We start from the raw sequence: 11,115 nt of genomic DNA, 5'->3' as shown, positions 1-11,115 counted from the left end.
CAGTTTCACTAACATGCATTGATTAGCACCCAGGAAATGAGAGAAATTGAGGAACTACCCATGGCAAGAAAATCAGTTTGCCATCTTGCGAAACCTTTTTTCCTCTTGGGGTTTCTCTTTGTCTTAAATGAAAAAGTGTCAATGGAAGTCGTAGTCTATTCAGTACAAACAGAGAAGTTTGTATAAGTGTAACATTTGCTCTTTGACTTCTTGCCTCTGTGTTTCCATGGCAACCAGTACTTTTTCTTGTGAAGATGGCATGGAGGAGGATGGAGTTAGCGAGGGCTTGAACTCTCCTGCAGGTCAGGCTCACCGGGGCTTAGTGGCAGCTCAGGGCTCTGCTGTAGGTTTTCACAGCTCTTTTCTGGGATTAGACCTATATTAATAGCCCTTTTAAAGAGCCTGATCCCCGACTCTGGCTTTTCTCCATTCAAGTTTGTTCACCCTTATGTATCCCAGACCAATTTAGATCACTGTCAACCACTACACAGTGAATAATCTTGTGGTTCACACACACATTGATGTGTGAAACTATTAAAACATGAACCTGGTGACGTGCCATATAGCAGATGTAGACAGACAGAGCTCTATTACAGGTAGTGGTGTGCAGTCCTTCTTATGGTGCAGTAGTATATACATTTTAGTGGGTATTCGTTGCTGTGCTGTTGATCCAGGTGCAAACAGTTTACCTGGCTGGAGATTTCCGAGGTGTTTCACATTTGTGAATCAGCGCTCCACTGTCAGAGCCAGGAGCATGATGAGAGGAAGTTCATGCGCTGTCCTCAGTATCCTGGCTAAATGCATCAATGAAATGACTAGGCCCCCTACATGCCACATCATGAAGTTATCAAAATAAATCTTCAGAGAAGGCCTAACTTCAGTTGAAACAAATTATCTTTAGGGTGTTTTTTTATTATTTAAATCAGGGCTGTTCAATGTCAATCCTGGAGGGACAAAAACAATTCTGTTTTTCCTCCTCTCCTTCTAACAATGAACTACCAGGTAGAAACAAAATCCAGAAGTGTTTAGGCCCTCCAGGACCGGAATTGAACAACGCTGATTTAAATGTTCACATTGGTATTATCAACCATAGTAACAGCAGGTCGATGGAAAAGAGACCTTGACAATTATTTGACTGAAGTCTATTTTCCACGTTAGCACCACCTGCCTCTCTGACCCTCCCCTCCATATCCTGCAGGTGAAGGCAAGAACCTGGGTCCGTGTTCGGGGCCCAACCGACAGCGGGACCTCTGCACCTTCTGCACCATCAGCCTGGACCAGGAGGAGGTATTCCGGACCAAGGTGTTTGACAAAAGCCTCAGGTAACATTTTTTTTATAGTAGTATTATTATAATGATATTATATAATCTATGCCATTTAGCAGACGCTTTTATCCAAAGCGACACAGCCCTGTGCATACATTTTACAGATGGGTGGCCCTGGGTTTAAATCCGCAAATCTGGTGTTGCTAGCACAATGCTATATCAACTAAGCCACAATCTCCCTCCATCCTCATCCTCAGACTAAAGGTAGTCACTATCTGGCCATGCTACAAAGGTCTGAACTCGGAAGTATGACTTTCTCTCATAAAATATGATTTTAACCACTAACGATAGGCCTAGTCCTAAATAAAGAATACACCATTCATATACTTGCTCATCAGTCACAATAATCTAGCCAATTATGTTCTTTGTAGCATGGGCATCTAGTGATCACCTTACAAAAGGGCACATGTAGGCTACCTTCGAATGTTCAAAAGTACCTCACAGCACTGCCTGCAAGAATAGCGCAGTGAAGACATTGCTCTTGTCATGTTAGCCTAGTCTATATTGCACTATTGCCATGGTGATATCATATGATGTGTAACATCCTCTTCCTGCAGGGCCCAGATCTTTTTTCATTGATAATTTTGTGTCAATGTCATCAGGCAGGGTAATAACAGTATAATTTCCTTAACATCTCCCCTAATGTTGAAATGTGTTCTTCACGATCGATGTGGAGGTGTCATGTAACACCATTGAAACCCTTTAGCCTTAATGTTTATTGTAACCTGGAGACGACTAGGACTGCCTCCCCAACTAGATACGCTTCTCGAGTCCAGGAAGAACAGAAGGACACCCTGCCGAGTTGGATGTTTGTGGGCATAGTGTCAGTTGGGCAACACCAGACGAGGACGGTGTTAGCTAGGCTAAATCCTCTACGAAGAGAGCAGACATATTTGATTTGAAACGAACTATGCTGCTTACAAGCTCCCCATTCAGAGCTGTCTGGGGGAGATGGACACGGGTAGAACCTAATGTTTCTGGTTCCAGTCTCGCTCATCTCACTGTAAACACGCTGCTCGTCTTCTCTAGGTATTTCACAACGCACAGCAGTTTTTTTTTCTTTTTTCTCTCCACTGTCACAAACCCGCCGTTCAAAGGGCTCCTTTTAGTGTCTGAGGAAGTGTATCCTCCCACTCTCTCTCTCTCTACTTCTCTATCTCTACCTCGCTATCTATCTCTCTCTCTCTCTCTCTCTACCTCTCTCTGTATATGCATGGTCTTTCATATGGCTGTAAGACTTGAAGAATCTCTCTCTGTAGATTCCCAAGGTTGTTGCCTCCCGCCACTGTCACGTTGCACAAAGTTGTCATATGTGACAACAATTGCAGTGGAGCAGCTATACCGGTACCATATTACTCTCTACTTATGTGGGTTCAAAGGACAATGCCACTCAAACTATATAGAACCTTCAAAATACAGAAAGCACAGTATAATGCATTTTGTGACAATCTGTGACAATTTTAGCATTTTGATTGCTGGCAAATGCCAGAAGATTTTGAGTGGAATTTTTCTTTAACGTTAGGATGTGTTTTGTTGATTCTAGGGCGTATTCATTACGCCGATTCTGTTGCAAAATGTTTCTTAAACGGAAGCGAACTGGGCGAAACGGGGAGGGACCTACCTGAATTTGTCCAATAAAAACTTGTTTGGATTAATGCTTACACCCGTTTTCTGTCTGAGAGGGAAGGAACGGGACAACGAAAGAGAGTGTGTGTGTGTGTGGAGGCTACAAGTGCGTAAATCCATGTGATTATGTGCACTGAAGGATGCGTGGGCGTCTGCAGCCTGTTGCCAAACCCTCACTGCGGAAGTGATAGGCAAGGCATTTCACCAACCGTGCATGCAGTATTACATAGAAGCTAGCCTTACTTGAACAGATCATAACGTTATTAGCACTGTTTGACTTTATTAAGATAATGGAACAAATGTCTGTCAGTTGTCCTGTTTTCGTACTGGTTTGTCATACACCTGCTAGCAACGCTTAAACCTGCTTAGCTTCTACTGTTTTGAGAAGGCTGCAGAATGGTGTAGCTAACAGCCACTCTGGCTTCTCTTTACATAAATTATGCCTCATACCAGAGTAACTACCAAAGTAACAATTTAGCATAATAACCATGTAACAAGCTAGTTATGGAACATTACCATAATTGTATTTTCTTGAAAAATATTAAAAACAGTGACCGTTAGGCTCAGAACGGCTCTTTCTCAATTGTCTAAAAACATCTGTCCTCGCCACTTCCTTCATTGCACTGATCTGAAAGAACTGACCAGGTGAAGCCTGATGCGCTTTCCCCATATTGCTTTCACCTAGCAACTATTTCTAAGTGATGGGGAGGAGATGAAAATATAATAGATTTTTAAGCAATTGAGATTGAGCTCAGGACTGTGAGCGAGACACGTAACCCAATGGAAGGGGGGAAAAATGTACAAGGTTTAAGTTGCACCAGCTCCTTTTCAAAACATTCTCAACTGTCGGACCATGCATAGTAATGAACACAAATGACCCTGGTCATAGCTGGATGGTACATCTGCTTGGCACCCTCTCTGCCTGCTATTCCAAACCACTTGTATGCTGGTCAGTCAGTCCTAGGAGGCCTGGCCACCACAGAGCTAGGCTATATTTAGCACCTGCTGTTTAATGATTGCTGATGGAGGGCGGTCTGTGGATAAGGCCTTGGTTTGTGTTGTCGTCGGTGTGTTGTCTTCTGGCCCTTGAAATAGTATCCTGGTCCCAGATCTGTTTGTCTTGCCAACTCCTTGTCACATAAGTTGTTTGGCTCAAAAAACAGTTCTGGGATCAGGCTAATCAGTCATAAACCCTTCCCAATGAAAAGCCAACCAAGTTTTCAGTAAATGTTCCCTTTCCACAGAGGTCAGCCTGTTCTCTGAACGTAGCCTAAAGATGGTGTTTTACACTTCACTTCAACGACTTCCTGTGTGGTTGTTTTCCAGCCCTTTCTACGGTGAGGACTTCTACTTTGAGATCCCACGACCATTTCAGTGTTTGTCCTTCTACGTATTCGCCAAGGGTGTTTTTCAGAGGGACCTGCCTGTCGGTGAGTAGGAACTGACACACACACACACAGGTACACTATGCTTTCAGCTGGAGGATTTCCAAGTATGTTGACGTCTGTCGGTCCATGTGTGGTTTCAGGGAAAGTGTCCATCCGGAAGGAGGAACTGTGTAAATTCAGTGGGAAGGAGCACTGGTTCGGCCTGCAGCCCGTGGACCCTAACTCTGAAGTCCAGGTGGGTGTCAGTCAGACAGTGTTCAGACCTCTTTATGTGTACCCAGTTGGTCTGGGGGGGGTAAAGTTCACCTTCTAGTCATAGTGCTAGTTCCTATATGTGGTCATTGTCCAATGGTATTGATTCTAGTTGGTCACCAGTCAGACATTTGGCTTGGTCCAACTGTGTAACTGCAGCAGACACCTCCTCCTCACATCCTGTTGTTGTATTCTCTCTAAGCTGAGAGGCTTGGCAACTGGGCTGATCCACAGGGGCTCTAGCTCAATTGATAAAAAAAATCTCTTCTCACCTTGTCTTCTCCCCTTTAATCTACACTGATTGGAAAAGACTTGACAGGTGAAAACAATATGGTGGAAGCTCATTGGTTGGCTTTCACCTGGTCAATTCTTTCAGATCAGTGATGAGGCAATGAGAGGATGTGCTTTTTAGAAAATTGAGAAAGAACCAGGAGCTCTGCTGTTTCTGATGGCAGGACTTCTGGCTCAAAGGAAGGAGAAAGACTGGGAAAAAAAGAGGACTTCCGCTCTCCAAGGTGTATTCAATTGTTGTTCTTCTTTCCTCTCGGTTACATAATGGTGTCATTAACCTGGTGGTGAGTGTTTTTTGTTCTTGAGTGATGAGCAGAGTTTAGGATATTGAAATCTGGCTGAGAACGGGCTGAAATAACCCGTGTCCTGCTGCCACAGCATCCTGAACTGACCTAAGCCCGCAGACATGTTACCCAATCACAGTAGGCTGTGTAGGACAGTTCCATTTAACCCTATTTCACGCCACAGTTGTAGCATTTCATGTTTAGTCGTGCCTTAGTCTGGGCTATTCTGAGGAGTGATTTGCTACAGTGACTCACTCTGAAGATGACCAGGGCTGCCTCCCCAACTAGAGGCACAGCTTGAGTCCAGGAAGAACAGAAGGACACCGAGCCGAGTTGGATGTGTGTGTTTATGGGCATAGTGTCAGTTGGGCAACACCAGACGAGGACGGTGTTAGCCAGGCTAAATCCTCTACGATGAGAGCAGACATATTTGATTTGAAACAAACTATGCTGCTTACAAGCTCCCCATTCAGAGCTGTCTGGGGGAGATGGACACGGGTAGAACCTAATGTTTCTGGTTCCAGTCTCGCTCATCTCACTGTAAACACGCTGCTCGTCTTCTCTAGGTATTTCACAACGCACAGCAGTTTTTTTTTCTTTTTTCTCTCCACTGTCACAAACCCGCCGTTCAAAGGGCTCCTTTTAGTGTCTGAGGAAGTGTATCCTCCCACGCTCTCTCTCTTTCTCCCTCTGCCTCTCTCCCTCTCTCTCTGCAGATGCATGGCCTTTCATATGGCTTTAAGACTTGTAGAATATTTTTTCTATCTCTCTGCAGAATCCCAAGGTTGTTGCCTCCTGTCGCTGTCATGTTGCACAAAGTTGTCATGTGAAAACAATTGTAGTGGAATTGCCCTAGTCTAGGCTATTCTGAGGAGTGTTTTCTACAGTGACACACCCCGAAGTAGGTGTTCCAAGTCTTGTTACATCAGTGATGGACTGCAGTGTGTGCTTGTGTTCTCTCTGAAAAAGGGGTTGAAATTGATGCAGAAACTGCAAGTGCAGTTGGCAATAGGCTGAGAAGAACAGAGTGAGTTAGAAGTGGTTGCTTCTGTGCAGTTGTTTGATGGTACAGATTGGAGTATGTTGAAGTTGTCCTTTTAGAAGTGCTTAAGGTTAGAGCTTGGGGAGGATAATCTGTTCCTATATCTGTGCCAAGTGGATACTTGTACATGGACCTGATAGTACAATACAGGACATGTTTTGAAGGTGAGTGGCAGTGAGCTGGGTCGCTTACATTAGGCCACGCAATAGAAAATGCTTTGCAGCAGAACATTCGAGTGCTTCTTAGTCCAGGTAGTTTGTCCCTGCTTCAGTCCATTTTCCTTCGTTCAGTGTCCTAATGAACACGTACCGAGGGACATTAACTCAGCCCAGCAGGCATGCCAGGGTAGTTCTCACCATGTCGACCAAGGCTTATCTTCCATTGGCAACAACGTAAGCGACAACAATCACTGTCTGAGCTCAACTCATGCTGTATTGCGGAGGGGAGAGGGAGTGCGTGCATTTGACACTTCTGAAGGCAATGCAGCAGCCTTCACCACATCCGACCTGATAAAGACTTTGAGCGTTGGTTCACATGACAGCTAGCTGTGGCTTATCACACTCCCTAATGCACACACAGCCACTACAAACCTGAAGCCACCATAGAGAAAGACTGGGGAGGTTAGAGGAGTCAGCCTTACTCATATCCACCACTTTAGAATGAACGTTTAACTCATTCATAGAGTAGGCTGCACTAACCTCTGAAAGTAAATTCTAAACGTATGGTCAGAGTACAGGATCTGGCATATACCACCAATGTTGATAGGAGAAATACTGAAGTAGGGCCTCCCGGGTGGCGCAGTGGTTAAGGGCGCTGTACTGCAGCGCCAGCTGTGCCATCAGAGTCCCTGGGTTCGCGCCCAGGCTCTGTCGTAACCGGCCGCGACCGGGAGGTCCATGGGGCGACGCACAATTGGCCTAGCGTCGCCCGGGTTAGGGAGGGCTTGGTCGGTAGGGGTGTCCTTGTCTCATCGCGCACCAGCGACTCGTGTGGCGGGCTGGGCGCAGTGTACGCTAACCAAGGTGGCCAGGTGCACTGGTGCGGCTGGCTTCCGGGTTGGATGCGTGCAGTGTTAAGAAGCAGTGCGGCTTGGTTGGGTTGTGTATCGGAGGACGCATGACTTTCAACCTTCGTCTCTCCCGAGCCCGTACGGGAGTTGTAGCGATGAGACAAGATAGTAGCTACTACAACAATTGGATACCACGAAAAAGGGGTAAAATTTAAAAAAAAAAGAAATACTGAAGTAATTCCTGTTGACTTTCAGAATGGTCTGATGTCATGTCACGTCTCTTCTCTAACTCCCCCCAGGGAAAGGTCCACCTGGAGATGCGTCTGAATGAACTGATCATAGAGAATGGCTCTATGTGCCAGCAGCTACTGGTTCGGTAAGTACTGATCCAGGGTCAGAATGTTTTCTTCCCCTTGATGGGTAAGGTTAGGGTAAGGTTAGGGTGGGGAATAATCTGATCCCAGATCTGTGGTTAGGGGCACCTGTTACCCTAAGAAGCTTTTAACACAAGTACATTAACATGTGGATTTTCTCTGTGCAGTCTTATTTGCTGTCGTTAAGCCTTTGTTTGTGGCTGGGCTAGATCGGCCAACACCATTAAGCCTCCCAGTCAGGCATCAATAGGCTCTAAGGAGCCAGAGCCCAGAGACCCAACCATGGTTTACCCTCTCTTCAGTTCCTCTTACCGCAGCTGTTTTCTCCTACTCGCAAATTCACCTCTGCTGTGTTCATTTTCAACATCCCTCCACACACACACACACACACACACACACACACAGCTCTCACAAACAACTTGTCTCCTCTGTTGGTGTTTGACTGTGCATCCATACTGTAGCGCTGTCCCTGAGCACTCCCTTTGGCATTGCATGTGTGTTTGTGTATTTCCAAGAGATTGTCATCTCAAGGGTTTTGTGTGCTTGCATTGTGTGTGTGCGTTAGTCAGTGGATGTTGTTGTTGCTTGGCTTCACTCATTCAAACCGCGGCAAGCAGGTTAATGAGGAGGAAGTGATGGCATCTCGACAGGAAACTGCTGTAGCACTGCTCCCACCGCTATGGTCGCTGCAGCTGGTGTCTCAGAACCGCCGCGCTGCCGTCGTTGGTGTGTCACCACTACCTGCTCACTGTTACTGTCTCCTCCACCCTGACTTGTCACTGTGGGAGGATTAGGGTAGTAAAGCTACTGGTAATTTACCAAAGTTACCAGAATCTTTGGTAGTTTTGGTAATTAATAAAAAATATATGGCAATCTATAGTAACTTTTGGTTATTTTATATATATATATATATATATAATTTATACTTGAATAACTTTTTAAAAACTATTTATAGTATTCATAATATACACTAAGGGTGCAAAATATTAAGGATACCTGCTCTTTCTATGACAGACTGACCAGGTGAATGAGTTTTTAAAATCTACTTCAATCAGTGTAGATGAAGGGGAGGATACGGGTTAAAGAAGGTTTCTTAAGCCTTGAGACAATTGAGACATGGATTGTGTATGTGTTCCATCCAGGGGGTGAATGGGCAAGACAAAATATTTAAGGTCCTTTGAATCAGTTGAGGCTGCTGAGGGGCTCCTAATAATGGTTGGAACGGCACGAATGGAATGGCATCAATATTAGGAAGGTGTTTTTAATGTTTTGTCCACTAAGTGTACGTGTCCCATGAGTTTCTAGTGGATAGACCATATGTTTCAAGAGAAAATGGCCAAATTAATGAAGGAGGCATCTAACCAACAATGGGACTATTTTCAATTAACTCTGCAACTCTTTCAGCTGTTCACTTTTTTCACAACTGCCCCTAGTTTGACATCAAAATATTGACTAAACAAATACATATTGACATGGTGAAAAATGTGTGTAAAAAATGTGTGTGTATATATATATATATATATATATATATATATAAAGGATATTTCATGCTGAAACCCTCATTAAACACCAATGCTATTAAAGGTTATGGTTTATTTAGGATTGTTTTACAGGTTTGTTTTTCTTTTTTTAATGATGCCCTGTGCCTAGACAAACCTACACTTCCTGCCTATCTCTTCTCTGAGAGTTAACAAATGAATAACAAAATCAGCCAATTCATTCACACTTTTGGTTGCATCCTGTACTGCTAATTTGCATTGCATCCTGTCTGGTGTTTACTATATTTCCAATGCATCATGAGATTATTATTATTTTTTTTACAATTATGAGCAGGCATTGCCTACTAAGTGGTCTAATAATGGTTGATGATGTCATTGGAAACACTTTTCTTCCTCTATATTTTTAACTACAAAACATAGAAACGTGCCATGATCAAACACCAGACAGGATGCAATGCAAATTAGCAGTACAGGGTGCAACCAAAAGTGTGAATGAATGAACAAATGAATAACAATCATTTAGTGAACCTGGGGGCCGTCTAGGAGCACACAGTCAAGCACACTGCAGAGGGAGGTGGTTACCCTCTGGGTCCCTGCATAAAGTGAGCAGGTCTGCTGCTGTTGAGCGCCTGTACACTGTGAACATACAGTGAGCAGGTCTGCTGCTGTTGAGCGCCTGTACACTGTGAACATACAGTGAGCAGGTCTGCTGCTGTTGAGCGCCTTGTACAGTGTGAACATACAGTGAGCAGGTCTGCTGCTGTTGAGCGCCTTGTACAGTGTGAACATACAGTGAGCAGGTCTGCTGCTGTTGAGCGCCTTGTACAGTGTGAACATACAGTGAGCAGGTCTGCTGCTGTTGAGCGCCTTGTACAGTGTGAACATACAGTGAGCAGGTCTGCTGCTGTTGAGCGCCTTGTACAGTGTGAACATACAGTGAGCAGGTCTGCTGCTGTTGAGCGCCTTGTACAGTGTGAACATACAGTGAGCAGGACTGCTGCTGTTGAGAGCCTTGTACAGTGTGAACACAGTGAGCAGGTCTGCTGCTGTTGAGCGCCTTGTACAGTGTGAACATACAGTGAGCAGGTCTGCTGCTGTTGAGAGCCTTGTACAGTGTGAACATACAGTGAGCAGGTCTGCTGCTGTTGAGCGCCTTGTACAGTGTGAACATACAGTGAGCAGGTCTGCTGCTGTTGAGCGCCTTGTACAGTGTGAACATACAGTGAGCAGGTCTGCTGCTGTTGAGCGCCTTGTACAGTGAGTAGGTCTGCTGCTGTTGAGCGCCTTGTACAGTGTGAGCATACAGTGAGCAGGTCTGCTGCTGTTGAGAGCCTTGTACAGTGTGAACATACAGTGAGCAGGTCTGCTGCTGTTGAGAGCCTTGTACAGTGTGAACATACAGTGAGCAGGTCTGCTGCTGTTGAGAGCCTTGTACAGTGTGAACATACAGTGAGCAGGTCTGCTGCTGTTGAGCGCCTTGTACAGTGTGAACATACAGTGAGCAGGTCTGCTGCTGTTGAGCGCCTTGTACAGTGTGAACATACAGTGAGCAGGTCTGCTGCTGTTGAGCGCCTTGTACAGTGAGTAGGTCTGCTGCTGTTGAGCGCCTGTACAGTGTGAACATACAGTGAGCAGGTCTGCTGCTGTTGAGAGCCTGTACAGTGTGAACATACAGTGAGCAGGTCTGCTGCTGTTGAGAGCCTGTACAGTGAGCAGGTCTGCTGCTGTTGAGAGCCTGTAAAGTGAGGAGGTCTGCTGCTGTTGAGCGCCTGTACAGTGTGAACATGCAGTGAGCAGGTCTGCTGCTGTTGAGAGCCTTGTACAGTGAGCAGGTCTGCTGCTGTTGAGAGCCTGTAAAGTGAGGAGGTCTGCTGCTGTTGAGCGCCTGTACAGTGTGAACATACAGTGAGCAGGTCTGCTGCTGTTGAGAGCCTGTACAGTGAGCAGGTCTGCTGCTGTTGAGCGCCTGTACAGTGTGAACATACAGTGAGCAGGTCTGCTGCTGTTGAGAGCCTGTACAGTGAG

General features: G+C 45.4%; 1 protein-coding gene across 1 annotated transcript in view; it reads left to right on the top strand.

Moving 5' to 3' along the window:
* The window catches only part of rasa2 (RAS p21 protein activator 2), a 44,423-nt gene that overhangs the window by 2,082 nt on the left and 31,226 nt on the right, over positions 1 to 11,115 (top strand). The window contains exons 2-5 of the mRNA XM_021587711.2: positions 1,199 to 1,322; positions 4,278 to 4,381; positions 4,480 to 4,574; positions 7,517 to 7,593. Coding sequence (XP_021443386.1) covers positions 1,199 to 1,322; positions 4,278 to 4,381; positions 4,480 to 4,574; positions 7,517 to 7,593 — 400 coding nt within the window. The remainder of the gene's footprint in view (positions 1 to 1,198; positions 1,323 to 4,277; positions 4,382 to 4,479; positions 4,575 to 7,516; positions 7,594 to 11,115) is intronic.

Source organism: Oncorhynchus mykiss, chromosome 27 (assembly GCF_013265735.2).
Source record: "Oncorhynchus mykiss isolate Arlee chromosome 27, USDA_OmykA_1.1, whole genome shotgun sequence".
Classification (NCBI taxonomy): Eukaryota; Metazoa; Chordata; class Actinopteri; order Salmoniformes; family Salmonidae; genus Oncorhynchus; species Oncorhynchus mykiss.
This window is presented reverse-complemented; position numbering and strand designations above follow the sequence as displayed.